We start from the raw sequence: 18,485 nt of genomic DNA on the forward strand, positions 1-18,485 counted from the left end.
ACATGAATGTATAAAGTAAAATTGAAAATGGTTTGACTATCTCCATTATTCTGATTTTTTTTAAAAGGTGTTTTAGTGTATTCAATATAATTACTGTTTTGAATTCAAAATGTAAACAATAAAAGGGTCGGTAGTTATTCTGGTCACAAAAATGTTCACGCAATTACTGGCTCAACGTAGATGATAAATGTGATAATTTACTAATAGATAATATTTTGCCTGAAATCTCACTAACCTTTGAGAATAATCAATCTTAATATTCACCACTCCAGCTCCTGGGAACTCGAAATATTACCGTCGTGTTTATTTGTCATGGAGTTATGTGTAGGCAAAAATAATAAAATGTTTTATCTTAGTTTTCGCGCGAGATAATATAATCGGAAATTGTTTTCAGTTAAAGTTATATGCAGTGGCATCTCTACATTAAAGTTCTTTTGGAGGCACTAACATTGTAATATAAAACAATGCAGATCAAAGGACAGTTATATCCACCGGAGTGATCCTTTCATGTGGCCTTACTTTGAGGTTATGTGACTGCTTCATTTCATCAAACATTTGAGGCAAGTTTCGTGAAAAAGCATTAAGGTGCACATGAAATATAGAACGGTCTTAAACGGTCTTAAACATTCAGCCTTCAAGTATAAACTTGACATTGATAGAGTTGAGCCTGTCTGGCTTATTCGTGATTTATGGCTTTTGCATATACTCCTTATGAGAACTATAGTTGAGCCAAGATTCATGAAAATCGTTCAAGGGTATAAGGTCTTGGGAGTGTACACGAAGATGGGGGCAAAAATGTTAATCTTACTGTGATCTTGTCCTTGTGCTGACTTGAAATTCACATTCTTCTGCAAATCTGAAATGACCTAACGGTGTGAGCCATGTTTCTCAAAAGGATATTCATTTTCATTAAAACAAATACTGCATGTTTAAGAGGGGGGGGGGGGTGTAAATGTTATACTATAAAGACTTCTTTGAATTAGAAGGTAACCCTTGTACTCTACATGGTGCATTGAAAGTGTTACAAATCCAGTTTTTCTCTAGTAATACAACAATAATGGCCTTTGCCCAATGTTTAGTGATGAAATCTTGGAAAATATCAAGGAGTGGTGTATTGTGCTCTTTAGACATTATTTTGTAACAAATCTTAATCTTGATGTCACATGTGTATATTAAAATTTAAAATGTATATTTTAAAATTTAATGATATATGTATGTAACATACTCGTTAATGTTCTCCGGAATGGTACATGACAAAATAAAAGTGTGTTCGTTTGTTTAATTTTGTTGCGTTCTCCACAGTATTTCAGTCGTAAAACGGCGGTAGGTTAATTTAATTACGGAAACTACCGAAAACTCTGGTTCTACGTCTTATATGAATTCAGTACTACAAATGCATTCGTCTCAATGCATACGGCATTCGGCTTACTTTATGTGAGCTGTTGCATTGTTCTTATTCATTTCGCTTTATTAATTTAACAAAAAAATCAATCTTTATTGTGACTAGTAAAAGTAATAACTGGGAGGGTAATCATGTGGTATTAAAGATGGCGACGTCCATGCCGAAACATTATTTATTTCGTATTAAAATTCGCTTTATATCTCGACCTAACTCGCTGCGAATTTTCTTAGTGGAGCTTTTATTAGATAATCACGGTAAGAAATTTCGCAGCGAGTAATGTCAAGATATAGAGCGAATTAATATTAATACGAAATAAACACTAGTAATTTTCTTGCTGATATGGCTGAAAAGTGATAGGCATAAAACAAATAAAAACAAGTTATGCAGGGTTTAAAACGGCGAAAATTACCTGTCACGTCACGGACGTCGGGCTTCGCCATCTCGACTATCACGTGATTACCCCCTCTGAATAAGACTACGCGAGTAAAGCAGTATCTCACTCAACTCTTATAAATCAAAACATTGTATGTGTGACCTTTATATTTGTCACAAATTCACCGCCCATGCGTTTTTTTTTAAAGGCTATGGTCTCATTTTAATCAACTACCAGTTCTTCCATATTTCCTTCTGTGCAGTAGCATATTTTATATAATATAAATATTGATGTTCCCTATAAAGACTTTTTTCAAAATGCTATATCGCATTGTTTTCATAATTGACTTTTGAACATCAAAGTATTGAATTGTAAATGATCCGTCGTTCCATCAGTGCAATCGTGACCCTTTCTTTAAATGCCTTATTAACATTCAATATCACATGTTATCAAGGTCAGTGTGCGAGCAGTATGTCGAGAAATCGTCATGTCAACGATATCGCGTTTATTCGAAGCAAGAATAATCTTCGACCAAAAACGTTCTTCTGCGATAATGATCGTGTACGCATGGCTGGTAAATATTACATTCTTAACGCGTTTGTAACAATAACTGATAGATGCCATGTTTTGATTGATTTTATAAGCACTATTTCATAAATGTTGCCAATATATTTAAAATGGTCGCGATGACATAAAAATGAGACACATAGCTGAACACTAAAACAGGTTTGTTCAAATAACATGCGGATAATTATTTGAAATAATAAATAACAAGAAATGTGTTTGTCAGAAACACTATGTCCCCTTGTGCGCCGCTTTGATTTATTTTTTTTGACTTTTGACTTTGAAGGATGACCTTGACCTTTCACCACTCAAAATGTGCAGCTCCATGAGGTACATATGCATGCCAAATATCAAGTTGCTATCTTCAATATTGCAATAGTTATTGCAAATGTTAAAGTTGGCGCAAACCAACCAACCAACAAGCCAATAGACCAACAGACAGGGCAAAAACAATATGTCCCCCACTATAGTGGTGGGGGACATAAAAATGGTTGATACGCACTATTATCAACAAAAACATAAGATGAACCAGACAATGTAACCGTCAAGGATTGCAGAGGCTGTGCTAACTCAGTGCAATAACCACTCCAGAACCAGATACAACTACACAAGAACAATACATAAATTTATTTACAACATTAAAATAAACTATTTACAATATGATATGACTATCAAAAGAAATAAACCAACCAAGTATTAAAGTTAATGGCCAGTTAACGTAGTTCAACTGTAGATGTTAGATGTTGTGGTGGAGCACTATTGAGTGTCACGACCTGAACCTATGTCCAGCCGTCAATGACCAGAACCGGAACTTAGTACCGGTGTTAAGTTTTCCGCGACGTAGCAAACTTCGAGCTGTATCATGCCCGAAAGTAGTGAGCAGATAACCCGAGCTGTATCAAGCCCGGAAGTAGACTGTAGATACCCGAGCAGTCTATGCCCGGAAGAAGACTGTAGTTATCCGAGCTGTATCGAGCCCGGAAGTAGTGTATAGATACCCGAGCAGACTATGCCCGGAAGAAGACTGTAGTTACCCGAGCTGTATCGAGTCCGAAAGTAGTCTGTAGATACCCGAGCAGACGATGCCCGGAAGTAGAACGTTGTCACACGCCGAGCAGACGTTGCCCGGAAGTTGAACGTACTGGTGACGTTTACGTGACCGGCCGTATACCGGTGCAAACGGTTATCCATATTCCGCCTTATAACGAGGTGTCGTCGGTAATGACAACGAGTATGACGCCCTGTAGACTTGCGGATGCTCATGTAGCACTGGCGTAACGCTAACGGTGCGTTGACGACCTGACGTCTACCATGCCAAACGACTACCCACATTGAAACGGCTAAAATAAATGACTTTTGTAAACACGTTGCCATTAACGACTGCAATGTGTCACAGTCTGGAATACAGTGATGACGTCGTGTCAACTTCTTTAGGCCTAGCTGCCTTTTCTGAAACGCAGTCCATTCATTTCCTATTTACGCTCGCTATCAGTACCAAGGTATCGGTCTTCTGGTAGAATTCTGTTGTGCGGGTAACGGACAAGTGGTTTTCACGTATGTCTGGATAAGTGCTCGACACTAAGGATACAGATATAGAGCTAAACTCAGACTCCTCCCGTGGGTCTAAGGTCATTTGAATGTATCTGAAAAAATAAAAATGCGAGTTAATGAAGTTATCTAAATAAAAGTATAAGACTTCAAAAAGTCGGGGTAGCACTACTTCGATAATAAAAAAGCTTTAGTCGTGCTTTTTTTTATGTCTACTATTATTAGTAAAAGTAGAAGAAGAAACTTTAGCTCCTACAGAATAAGTGCTTAATTCAAACTTCAGTGCGTTAAGAACGAAATTCTTTTAAATTGATGGTGTCAATATAACTACTTTCTCAACCAACATCTGACCTGGAGCGCCTCTGCGTGCACGCGTCTCATGCTATCAGCGATTGCACGTGCAGCCGACAGTGGACCACGTGGATTAACGGATCTCATTGTCTGGAAATACACAACATGGGATTACTATGGGAAATACAGAAAATACTGATACCAACACAATGGGAACTGAACAGTCAAAGGCCTACACTCGTAGTGGAATGTTAAGAAACCGAAAACAACCATACCAATATGAACGGAATATAGAATTTCTTAAATTGACTTGTTTAGAGTTTGGAAAACTTAAAATTAGAACATTTCATTGATTTTAAAGAAGGCATACAATGAACATGTAAATAAAAAAATATTGACTATGAAAATATTAAAAAATGTCAGCTCATTTTGTACAATCATCAATTGAAATCGGTAAAATAATAAAGCGTTATAGAGCTTTTCATAAACAATAGGTGTTTAGCTGTAACTAATTTTGCTGTTAGACAATGCAAGCTTCTTATTCATATTTTCCCTAACTATTATAATTATTTAAGACTTTTAAAATTATTAAAAGTTTGTCAGAAAATACTAACTTAATGCAAAACAGTGTGACCAAGCCCATAAGCCATCTGATTTCACTACAAGAATATAATTCTTACACTCAAACCGCCAAACGAGCAATTTAATCTCAAAAGAGCTGAAGCATAGAGGATCATCACCTGTCTATTAGTGACCGGATGCAACGCCCCGTCCAGGGCTGGAAAGTCAACATGTGACAATCTACTCCAGAAGATATCTAACTGACGGTTGCCAGGGTTATCAAAGCATTCAACATCCGGTAAGACGAGGATGACGTCAGCAACTTTGCAGGCAGCGCAGAAGTCGGCATTGGTGGAGACGCCTACAGCGACAGGAATTCATGAATTTATAGGAATTACATATGGGAGTTTTCCATTATAACAAAACTATCCGAAACATCGGGGATTAAGAGTTGTATGTGTCACCATCTTTTCCATTGGACACTTTTTTTACGAAGATGTCGAAGTAGTAAATAATCTGTAATCTACAATATGCATTACTTCCATTCACTTAATACGAGTATATGTGCTAATATTGGATGAAACCACTTTGTATTTTCCGCATGTGAGTTTGTGTTGGATAATAAGGTCTGAGGCGTCAAAATATGATGACTCTGGTTTACCTAACTTTCAAGACTCATGTAAGACTTTTGGATAAAAGCTGCCATCATTAACTGTTTAGTTTCATTGGAAGATTGTCATTCTTCGTAAACAAACTGTGGCCTGATCAGTTGCTAAGACTTCGTTACCAATCAGGCTTGGTAGGGCGCAGTCTCGAAGTTCCGTAGCCACGCCCATCAGTTCTTCTTCTCTATCACTCGTGTCACACAATACCAAGTGAACTCCCCAGACAAAAATGTTGTCACGTGAAATTGAATAGTTTGTCAGTTATTACGATATTCATTGAAACGACATCGGGTCATTTAATTACTATGTAGCATTCTCAAAAATCTAAATCCTTTTACATGCTCCGTTTACTGTTTTCGTGATATGACCAACAAATAAATAAGTGCCGAGTGATTCACCGATTCCTGATAATAACTACTTTATATTTGTAACAGGGTTTTTGTCACAATGTTTCCTTAAGTGCGATTTGTAACTAATATATGAGACAGTTACTAATGTACATAATATGAAGGAGAGGATAATTGCATACATTTAGTTGAAATACAATAACTTTTTTCATTCGTAAAAAAATAGACATCTACTCAGCAATTAATTGACTGAATCCATCCATTCAGAGCTTAACGCCATAAAAAAAATCTACAATCAAGTCGCGTTCATATTTTTCAAAACGCGGAGGAAACGGCGCACATCTACCTGATGTTGAAACACATCTCCGGCTGCCAACAGCGGAAGTAATTGATAGGCAACTGATGAACAGGCACCAGATATCAGCACGCGCATCTATAATAGGCAGTTCAATTAATAGGCATTAGTGGCTACACGGTTCTTTACCAGTAGGACACCAGATATCAACACGCGCATTTATAATAGACAGGTCAATAAACAGGCATTGATGGCTACACGTTTCTATAGAGATATAGATATAGAGCTAAACTCAGACTCCTCCCGTGGGTCTAAGGTCATTTGAATGTATCTGAAAAAATAAAAATGCGAGTTAATGAAGTTATCTAAATAAAAGTATATGACTTCAAAAAGTCGGGGTAGCACTACTTCGATAATAAAAAAGCTTTAGTCGTGCTTTTTTTTATGTCTACTATTATTAGTAAAAGTAGAAGAAGAAACTTTAGCTCCTACAGAATAAGTGCTTAATTCAAACTTCAGTGCGTTAAGAACGAAATTCTTTTAAATTGATGATGTCAATATAACTACTTTCTCAACCAACATCTGACCTGGAGCGCCTCTGCGTGCACGCGTCTCATGCTATCAGCGATTGCACGTGCAGCAGACAGTGGACCACGTGGATTAACGGATCTCATTGTCTGGAAATACACAACATGGGATTACTATGGGAAATACAGAAAATACTGATACCAACACAATGGGAACTGAACAGTCAAAGGCCTACACTCGTAGTGGAATGTTAAGAAACCGAAAACAACCATACCAATATGAACGGAATATAAAATTTCTTAAATTGACTTGTTTAGAGTTTGGAAAACTTAAAATTAGAACATTTCATTGATTTTAAAGAAGGCATACAATGAACATGTAAATAAAAAAATATTGACTGTGAAAATATTAAAAAATGTCAGCTCATTTTGTACAATCATCAATTGAAATCGGTAAAATAATAAAGCGTTATAGAGCTTTTCATAAACAAAAGGTGTTTAGCTGTAACTAATTTTGCTGTTAGACAATGCAAGCTTCTTATTCATATTTTCCCTAACTATTATAATTATTTAAGACTTTTAAAGTTATTAAAAGTTTGTCAGAAAATACTAACTTAATGCAAAACAGTGTGACCAAGCCCATCAGCCATCTGATTTCACTACAAGAATATAATTCTTACACTCAAACCGCCAAACGAGCAATTTAATCTCAAAAGAGCTGAAGCACAGAGGATCATCACCTGTCTGTTAGTGACCGGATGCAACGCCCCGTCCAGGGCTGGAAAGTCAACATGTGACAATCTACTCCAGAAGATATCTAACTGACGGTTGCCAGGGTTATCAAAGCATTCAACATCCGGTAAGACGAGGATGACGTCAGCAACTTTGCAGGCAGCGCAGAAGTCGGCATTGGTGGAGACGCCTACAGCGACAGGAATTCATGAACTTATAGGACATTACATATGGGAGTTTTCCATTACAACAAAACTATCCGAAACATCGGGGATTAAGAGTTGTATGTGTCACCATCTTTTCCATTGGACACTTTTTTTACGAAGATGTCGAAGTAGTAAATAATCTGTAATCTACAATATGCATTACTTCCATTCACTTAATACGAGTATATGTGCTAATATTGGATGAAACCACTTTGTATTTTCCGCATGTGAGTTTGTGTTGGATAATAAGGTCTGAGGCGTCAAAATATGATGACTCTGGTTTACCTAACTTTCAAGACTCATGTAAGACTTTTGGATAAAAGCTGCCATCATTAACTGTTTAGTTTCATTGGAAGATTGTCATTCTTCGTAAACAAACTGTGGCCTGATCAGTTGCTAAGACTTCGTTACCAATCAGGCTTGGTAGGGCGCAGTCTCGAAGTTCCGTAGCCACGCCCATCAGTTCTTCTTCTCTATCACTCGTGTCACACAATACCAAGTGAACTCCCCAGACAAAAATGTTGTCACGTGAAATTGAATAGTTTGTCAGTTATTACGATATTCATTGAAACGACATCGGGTCATTTAATTACTATGTAGCATTCTCAAAAATCTAAATCCTTTAACATGCTCCGTTTACTGTTTTCGTGATATGACCAACAAATAAATAAGTGCCGAGTGATTCACCGATTCCTGATAATAACTACTTTATATTTGTAACAGGGTTTTTGTCACAATGTTTCCTTAAGTGCGATTTGTAACTAATATATGAGACAGTTACTAATGTACATAATATGAAGGAGAGAATAATTGCATACATTTAGTTGAAATACAATAACTTTTTTCATTCGTAAAAAAATAGACATCTACTCAGCAATTAATTGACTGAATCCATCCATTCAGAGCTTAACGCCATAAAAAAAATCTACAATCAAGTCGCGTTCATATTTTTCAAAACGCGGAGGAAACGGCGCACATCTACCTGATGTTGAAACACATCTCCGGCTGCCAACAGCGGAAGTAATTGATAGGCAACTGATGAACAGGCACCAGATATCAGCACGCGCATCTATAATAGGCAGTTCAATTAATAGGCATTAGTGGCTACACGGTTCTTTACCAGTAGGACACCAGATATCAACACGAGCATTTATAATAGACAGGTCAATAAACAGGCATTGATGGCTACACGTATATATACCATTAGGGCACCAGATATCAGCACGCGCATCTATAATACACAGGTCAATTAACAAGCATTGGTAGCTACAAGGTTCTCTACCAGTAGGTTACCAGATATCAGCACGCTCATCTATAATAGACAGGTCAATTAACAGGCATTGGTAGCTACACGGTTCTCTACCAGTAAGGAACCAGATATCAGCACGCGCATCTATAATAGACAGTTAAATTAATAGGCATTGGTGGCTACACGGTTCTCTACCAGTAGAGCACCAGATATCAGCACGCGCAGTTATAATAGACAAGTCAATAAACAGGCATTTGTGGCTGCACGGTTCTCTACCAGTAGGCGCGTACATGGGAGGGGTGGGTAGGGGACAATGCTGAAGAAACGACCCGTGCCCCATGTGGTCTATCATGTCGTTAGAAAAATCAAATTAATAACGCTCATGATTTGGGGTATTTAACAACAAACAAGATCGTGCTAAATACCGTTTCAAATACATAATACATTATTTTATTTTCTAAAACGTGTTAAATCCGTTCTGTTTCACACCATGCTAATTATGTGCCAGATATGTAGAACCACCAGTGATTTCGTAGTTGTGGTCCGTTTTAGTATTGAACTGGCAAACTTAAAACAGTTCATGAATTGTGATCGCATGGTTAAGAACCATGTCGTGTTAAACATTGCAAAATGCTATGCTTTGAATAAATATGTTGTGTATAATTTCATTATTTAGTATTTATTATTTATGATCATATTCTATAGGGTATATATACATCTTTAAATGAGGTCGCCGTGGCGTAGTGGATATGGTGTCCGCCTTGCGACCGGAAGGTCACGGGTTCGATCTTTAGATCTGCCCCATAGACACGTTCATGCGAACGGACTCGAGAGCGTTTCATATAAGCCTTAGGCTTGTTATGCAATCGAGCTTAAATAAATAAGTTTAAAAAAAATATACCAGGCTTGCTAAATTTGCTATATATTAAAGGCAAGACAAGTGTTTTGAAAGTTTGAAGTTTTATACAGTGACACTGTGGGATTCGGAATTAGTGTAATCTTACCTATATGACCGTGTTACCACACATAAATTACATTATCGAACACATATATGAACTTTTACAACACAATTTTGTCCATACATTAATGGGATTCAGCGCAGATATTTTACAGGCATCGATAAAAGTTTAGACAATTTTGAATGAACTAAAAAGTTACAAACTAATAGTGCTTCTAACTTATAAAGGATTATGTTGATTAATAGGGGAGATAATAGCTGGTATGATATTGGTGACATAGCATTCACGGGAGACTAATCTATGAGTAGGTAAAAGAAATATCCGATACGAGGGATACTTTCATCTAAATTTACTAGCGAAGTAAAAGCTGACATTTTCAAAATTTACATTTAGTAGAAAAGATGTATCCCAAGTTGTACTTACATTTGCAACTGTATGAACTAGTACTGCAAACAGCGTATCCGTTTAACTTCAATTGCTTTCAATTGTTTGTGTTAGGTCAATGAAACTTGTTAGGGTCATGAATCAGGATGCGAACTTTGGACAGTTACTTCTCTTTTCACGTATATAAATAAGGTAAACCAAGTGTATGACTTTAGTTTCATTTTATAGATAAAAAAGTTAAGATCTACTGAAGCGGTTGATAAAATGCACAATTCAAATACATCATATGCTTAGAAAGTTTTTAGATATAATTTCACAATTTACAGAAAACAACCGAAAAAAACGACGAGACAAAGGCACAACTGATTTTAGTCATTGGCCAGTACATTGGTGATTAGTAATTACTATTTGTGTAACTTGTATTAAGGCTAAATAAGATAGATAGTTCATTATCTCCATGACATTCAATGAGCTCTAGTGTTAATCATTATTATAAGCTCTAGTGCTTTGTAAAAATGTTGTCATAAATGGGTTTAAACAATTTGGTGAATAATTGTGTACATTTGAATTAAATGACATTAAATCATTGTTGAAGGCTCGCATTCCCTTAAAATATCAAATGTGCGCATTTCTAGCGAGCATTGAATTATCGCGCTGCATAATTATCTCAATTCAGTAAATCAAGGTCAAATGAGATCTTAAAACAAAAGATCTTACATCATATGGACTGTGAACACACTTAGCGCTGATAAACTACTCTTAAATAATGCGTAAAGAAGTCCTTGACATAATCACAGCATCGTGAAACAAATTACAATTTACTTTAAAAAAACACACTAAAATTATCTTATAACTGAAATCATTTTCCGATAATCGTTATTAAACGGACATTCACCAACGTTTTGATAACGTTCCATGTTTAATGCTCTCAAAACAGAAATCCTAATCATCGCTGTTTTTTTTTTGTATTAATTGAGCAACATTTAAGCAATAACTCGAAATTCGTTTTTAATGAATAAACAATAATAAAAAAAATGCGTTCTGAATAAACGTTGTGTATGTGTGACGTGCGTGGGGATGGGGGTGGGCGGGGGAAAGCGTTCCTTATTTTAGAACAACGATAGAGCGAAACTGTGTTCATTTAATCGGCTCCCAACATTCAGAAGACAGGTTGTAATCGCGATTAATACTTACGACCTGGTGACGACTCTTTTGAGTTGTTAGTTATTAATTAAGGACCGATAATTGTCTCCTGTGATTTTAGAATCTTATAAATACTTGAACCAGAATTTAGTTGTTTTTTAACAAATGCACTTTGCTTTTGCCTTCAGAACACGCGTCTGATGGGTCGCACTGAAAACCTCAGGAACAGTTCAAATCCAGTTTCAATCCAAAAGATTACAATTATAAATTGTGTTTGAAAAATCAATCTTTCTCTTCATCTTTAATGCATTTCCTTGTTTTACTTCCTCAATTTTAGCTTTGTGAGTATAATTCAAACCACACAAGTCTGATTCGAGGGTCTGATTTGGGTACGGTCATACCATATACCGGATTTATCACAAAATAATACATCAAACGTGGGTCTTCATTCTATCAGATCCATGTATTACAAGATAAACTGGGCCATTGTTAACCGCAGCTTTTGAAATATCTTTTTTTAGTTTCTGTCACTGACATTTTTTGGTTCTGTAAATTGATAATACAAGCACAATATAAGATCATTTTATTTGTTTTTAAGATAATATGTTTAGAAGAATTCAAAAAAGTCTTTAAATAAAAATGTAGAGGTAACACGAAGAAAATATAATAATGATAAATACATTTTTTTAGTCGAAAATACACTATTATGGTATGGCGGTATTTTTATGATTATCCATAAGTAATGATATTGTACAAGTGCATATTTGGACTTACGTAAGCAGACAGTCTTAAACCGAAATTAAAGGGCCTATCACAGATTTGTGCATATATTGAAGTTTGTCGTTAACTGCTTTATATTGATAAATGTTAACATTGTATCTAAATAGCTCCAGTAAACAAACAAGAATTAAATTAAACAAAGAAAAAAGTAACCGTCAACTGGGCTCTAACCACTGACCCCTGGAGTAAAAGTCTATTGCCTAGAGCACTCGGCCATCCTTGCTCATACAATGAGTGATGTATTTTATACGTTATATAAGCAATCCTCGTAGTATCATAAAATATAACGACAACTACAGAACTTTCAAAATTATTCAATCGTTTCGCGTTGCAACGTTCAAAAGATGCATATAATGGATATTTAAGAGCATGACAAATGTTCAGTATTACTGGTTCCTCACACATATCATCACTACAATAAATTTACGAATCTAAAACAATTCTTTTTTATTTTGTCAATTAACCAAAACGTGAAAAGGCCCCTTTAATTTATAACTTCGGAATGTATTATAAAACGATACTGTAAGTAACATGTACGAGTCTGCATATTTGATTTTATCTTGCGTTGTGTACATAAAAAACACAACCAGACGTATACGCATTAATGAGGATATGAGTTTACATGTGATTCACATTTATCTTCCTTAAGCGTGTATATCCGGCAAACCTAACGGAAGTCCTTATGGAGCAGTTACCAGTCGTTTTTAACGACAGAAACACAGGAATTCATTTTAATCAACTGCATTCCTTTCATCAGTATACAGATAGAAGAGCCATGTTAATTGGGAAAAGCCTAACAATGACATTTAAACAATTACAACATGAAACGTGAATGTTTCGTATATGCGATCGTGTATACACGACGAATAAATAATTGTGTTAATCGCATCCAAACTGATGGAATGCGTTTGCTTTTGACCAATCAACCGACAACCGTGCCTTTATTTAGAACTAGTCTTGTTCTTTTGATGGTCCGGGTGTAGAGTAAGCGTTCATCAAATCACGATTCAGGAACAACTGCAAAACTCCTCATTCCGCCGATAACAATGTCCATTATTTGGAGACTGGGGAGAATACTGAAGCAAATATATAACGTCAGTATGTGGTATAACCACGTACGTATCTTCTGACAATTTATGATATAAGAACGAGGATGCGTTTTATTGGGTATTGAACATTCAATATTTAGGATAAACTGCTGATGTTTAACTGAATAATGCTTAATGAAGAAAGTGACATAAACATGTGCCTATGATAAATCAAAGCGCTGAAGGCACTGAAGTTGTTGGCTATTGCATAATTTAAGACTCAACTCATTTTTTTCAAAATTAATCGCAAGTTTGAAATTAACACAAGCCATTCACATTTATAAAGAGTGTGTCTTTACGCACGGGTTGAGATATGTGTGCACTTGTTATCATGCTTATTTTTTTATAAAGATAACTTAGACAAAATAACAACAGCATGGCCCTTTTTGACGTTCAGAAAGCATAATGAAAGTATTATGAAAATTGTAGTGAAAACTGACTATAAAGACAATTTGTAATCACCATCATATTAAATGAATATTGTTCGAATATATGCTTTTCTTGTTACACTAGCAGTTCACACGGTGTCAACAACTCTGACCTAAACATAGGTATAGAGAACTAATGAGCTTTTGTCGGCGTAGCTGTTTTACCCAGTTTTTCACCTTAAATGACTTTTACATAACGCCAGCAGGCACGCATGAATGTATTCGAATAGTTCATAGGCTGATTGAGATAAAACCTCTGAACTTTGGCTACATCACTGTGTCTGTGCTCAGCGCAAAGGAAGAATCACTATTTAGTTTAAGGAATTCCGGACTACTCTCTGTATGTTCAAATGACACAAATTGTGATCCAGTTACAATTACGCGTTAAAATCCATCTCGCAGAATGTCAAGGTCCGTACTCGTTCACTAAAGCGTCCGGGGAATATATGATTAACTGTCGATAAACACAGTTTTGCTTTCAATGTGAGAGAACAAACAAATAGTATAGTGTCACGATAAGAGGAAAATCGTTTAATTATCCCACCACAAATGTTTGCCGTACTCGGTCAGCAAGTCTAGAAATCGTTCCTAAACGCCTGGATTGGCTGCCTTATTTACAAGTTTGCTATTTTGAATACAATTTTGTATCGAATAGCTATGTGCTAAAATGTGCCATTTACAGTTCGCGATGAGATTTTTAATGACGCTCGTAGGTCTTATTCCATATGCGCCCATTATATGTATAGCCCACTTAGCCTGCGCATCTCTCAGTCTGGTCAGGAGATACATAATGATACATAACACATTGGCTGTTTTTATAGCGAACAGCATCGCCTTTGACCAGACTGCGTAAATGCACAGGTTGGGCTCAAGATACGCTGGCCGAAACGCATAAGACCGATTTTCGCATGACGCGGCAATGAAAGTGTGATTTAAATGTGTCCAAAGAAAACTGCATGTAAATCATATATTAACATACGATATATTTCGATGGTGAAGATATATAATCATAATAAGGCATTTGAGGACACATATGATGTGAGCTCCCGTGGTATAATTTTTATCTACTTACACTAATACGTGGTACAACCGAAGTAAAATTTTTATCTGCATAAACTAATGTGTGGTTTGGCAATGATAAGTTGATAACACACATTTCATGCGATGAATATGTGACTAACAAGTTAACAGACAGACAGACAGACAGACAGACAGACAGACAGACAGACAGACAGACAGACAGTTTATTTTGACTTGTACAATGTACATCGTCAACAACACATTATGAAAACAGTATAATGTCAATTTGGATAGGTACAAAGTTTTACACGTATTTACACATTATTTACTTAGCTAACAAAGTAAATTAAATATAAAAACAACAAAGACAGAACAAAGGGGAAAAAAGAAAAATGAAAACAGGATGAACATTTAAAGCATTATTGCGTTAATAATAGATGTTCAACTTTAAGTGATTCTTTTACAGAAAGACATACTTTTATCAGTTCTATTTTATTATTCGATTGCAGTAAACTTAAATATTTATACATAGATGGCTTTTTGTAATCACATGTTTTAATGTATTTTTTTCTAATGTTTCTAAACGCCGGGTAAATGCAAATAAAATGAAATTCATCTTCAATATCGGTCGAATTGCAACGCATGCAGTTACGCTGATTTCTAGCAACGTCTTTTGCGTAACGACCAGTTTGAATATGTAATGGATGGACTGACAATCTTAATCTGGTGAAAAAGTATCTCAAATTTCTTGGTAAAATGTCTAAGTTGGACTCACATTCAAAATTGATTTTAAAATATCGATAAACATCTAACATCGAACTATTATTTAAGGTTCTATACCAGTCCTTTGTAAAGTTATCATAAACTCTGCGTTTAAATTCCTCTACAAATGAGTTAATCTCAAATTCTCAATATTAATAGTATTTATATTACGAAATGCATAACTAAAACCATAAACATCAAACATTTTTAACATTAAATATCCAATTATTACAGCCTTTATGATAATATGAGACGGCCAAGTTATATATGGTTTAATAATGATATTTTCAGATCTACATATCTTAAACCAATATTTAATGACACGGACATATCTATGTATATACATGGGATATCTACCCAGCTCACCATAAACACATGCATTACATATGTTAAGTTTTACCTTAAATAATCGTTTGCAAAATTTCAAATGGATTCTTTCAAGTTCCTTAGATTTAGTATAGCCCCAGACTTCCAAAGCATAATTTAAAATGGAACCAACAAATGCGTCAAATAATTGACAAAGTATCTTCAGCTTTAAATCGTAGTCATCACATTTAGACAATAAAATATTCATTGCTTTTAATGCTTTACCCGTTAGGTGTTTCTGATTCAATGATTCAATGTGAAACTCCCAGTATAATTATAAACAACCCCAAGATAGTTAAAATCATTCACAACTTGAACGTCATGACCATTGAAGGTCCACTTTTCATTTGGAAATAATCCGCCTCTTTTCCGAAATACTGTATTTTTGTTTTCTCTGTATTTAATTTCTATCGCCATAAATTGCAATAATAATATAGATTATCTAAATGGTTTTGAATTTCATCGGGCGATTTATCTACAATAGCCATATCATCAGCAAATAACGCAATAATGACGTATTTCATAATTATTAAACTCTGTGTCAATGGATTTCTTCACACGTATTTAAATAATAAAGTAAAAAGAATATCCGTATCGATAATGATTCCGGTAATTATCATTAAACGAACAATACCACTTTAAAAAAGTCTAAACACAGTGTAAAAATATTTTTTTCGGTGGATATAAGTAAACAGTTAAAATTTCAATCGAACACGCACCAATAAGTATCCATTTTATGCCGCTCAATATCATGTGTGTGAACTCATGGCTGTGATTAAAGATTGACGCATTAATCTCATGAAGAACCCATACTATAAACCTAATGGTCCATTCTTCTCCATTAATATTCCCTTAGGCTACAACGAGTTGAATGTCGTGTCTTTAAACCGATGTTCCATTCGGCACAAAAATATTACCGGCATATAATATTTATATGATTGTGGCGATTTTGACGTCAGAACACACATTCGTTATGTTTGATGTGATACTTGTATATTACATGTGTTAGACGTGTGGTACGCGTTTGTGTTCAACTGCATGTTTCTTACTAAGTATTGCGTTCTGAACACAGAACTTACACTATTACATATATAATGGAGACTTTATCATTGTGGTAGCAAGAAATATATAATTTATGAGTTTGCAGAAAGCACATAAATAATGTTATGTAGCGTTAGGCTGCGTGAGTGATGAACATGTAGATCTTTTCTAAAAGGTAAAAACACGAATCAAGCATTTAAATTTATTTTTTACAATGTGTATGGGATACACGTTACAAAAAAGGAAGATAATATCTTTAAGTTAAAACAAACATGTTACGTTCAAACTGAACAACACGCGTGAATTCATTTGTGATTAAAACAGCATTTCGCACATGTTTCCTTGAACAAAATGCAGTAAAATTTTAACGATCTAATAAATGTATGAACGCTTGCTTTTAATCGAAGTGTTCCTTTTTTCCCCGTTCGTTTCATTTAACGTCAATTTGACGCGCTTAGACTAAAGTTTGACTTTCAGTTTTAAACACACAGCACTGTAGGATCATCCCACAGAGTCGCCGTTGCTAAGAAGTCAGGACATTCTGCACTAACCCGTTGCGTTATCATACAAATCGGATGGCACACAGCCTTATAAATCACGAATATGACAACAAAATAAACGCCTGCATACTTCTATATTTTGCTTTGAAAAACATTTTCACTCCAGAAAGAAAAGCTTATATTGTAAGTACAGTGACAATAGGGGATTTATCGAAGGTAATTAAGGCAACTTTGTAACTTTATAGGGGCTATATATAAACACGTTTATCCTTTATATAGTTAATAACATGTAGTTTTATTTGTTCTGCTTGTTGTCCTGCTACACGTTAATGCTGTATTTTGAATAATCGAACATGTTAACGTTAAATGGAATGCGAAAAAAATGTGACACACGTTTGCTAGAAAACCTGTACCAAATGCTTTATAACGCGATACTTTATCGGGACATTTTTACAGGTTTAAACCAACGTTCAAAATGCTGAGTTTCGCTTTCACACTGACGTTCGTCTTGATCGTCGTACACCCGGACAGAGGTGCGGCAAAGCCAACTATGGTAGACATATGCGCCGGATGCAGTATGAAGAATGGCGTAGGCTACATGAGACATACTGATTGTAACAAGTTCGTCCATTGCTACGAAGACGGAGACAGCAAAGTCATTGGGGTAGTACAGGAATGCGGCCCGAGAATGGCGTGGGATCAAGACCTCCTGACTTGCGTCGCCTCATCAACTTGCGCCTCCTCCTTTGGCATATGCGCCAGTGCAAAGGACGGCGCAACATTTCCTGACCCGGTCAATTGTAGAAGTTACTGGAACTGTTGGAATGGGTATCCGACCAAACACTGCTGCCCAGATGGTCAGTATTACAAAGAAAACACCGGTAGTACGCTAGACAGCTATAATAAATGCGATGGATGGTGCTCCGTATATCAATGGCCTACTACAAAATAACGTGCAATAACATTCGACCGGTCCCCGGCATTGCGGGAGAATATGAGCAGTACATTTCTAGCTGGGACTGGGTCCGCAGACCTTGTCCTGTTGGTTTACAGTATGTGCAAGAAAACTGCGGTTGTACGTTTTCTGTTTTAGAATTGGACCCGTCATGTCGGCCGGAAGTGCATCTGCTATTCAATGGCTCATATGACCAGTCGGGCACTTATGTTCGGTACGAGAACCTTGATATAAGGGGTGGGAGAGGATTCTTTAACGGTGACAATAGTCAGCTGATAATACCGTGATTTACAAATGTA

The 18,485-nt window shown here is 35.9% G+C and overlaps 3 protein-coding genes across 7 annotated transcripts in view; 1 reads left to right on the forward strand and 2 right to left on the reverse strand.

The window, feature by feature from the left end:
• The window catches only part of LOC127879074 (uncharacterized), a 192,044-nt gene that overhangs the window by 149,838 nt on the left and 23,721 nt on the right, over window positions 1-18,485 (forward strand). The window lies entirely within an intron of this gene.
• LOC127879193 (uncharacterized) overlaps window positions 1-18,485 on the reverse strand; it is a 341,912-nt gene that overhangs the window by 87,699 nt on the left and 235,728 nt on the right. The window contains exons 5-6 of one of the 4 annotated variants that reach the window (XM_052425922.1): window positions 4,919-5,100; window positions 4,239-4,328 (exon numbers count right to left, since the gene is read on the reverse strand). In XM_052425922.1, the coding sequence (XP_052281882.1) occupies window positions 4,239-4,328; window positions 4,919-5,100 (272 nt within the window). Of the gene's footprint in view, window positions 1-4,238; window positions 4,329-4,918; window positions 5,101-7,313; window positions 7,496-18,485 lie in introns of all 4 variants that reach the window. The other 3 variants (XM_052425918.1, XM_052425910.1, XM_052425901.1) reach the window with 3 other exon arrangements.
• The window catches only part of LOC127879101 (S-crystallin SL11-like), a 97,380-nt gene that overhangs the window by 30,226 nt on the left and 48,669 nt on the right, over window positions 1-18,485 (reverse strand). The window lies entirely within an intron of this gene.

This window comes from Dreissena polymorpha, chromosome 1, assembly GCF_020536995.1.
Source record: "Dreissena polymorpha isolate Duluth1 chromosome 1, UMN_Dpol_1.0, whole genome shotgun sequence".
In the NCBI taxonomy this organism is placed as follows: Eukaryota; Metazoa; Mollusca; class Bivalvia; order Myida; family Dreissenidae; genus Dreissena; species Dreissena polymorpha.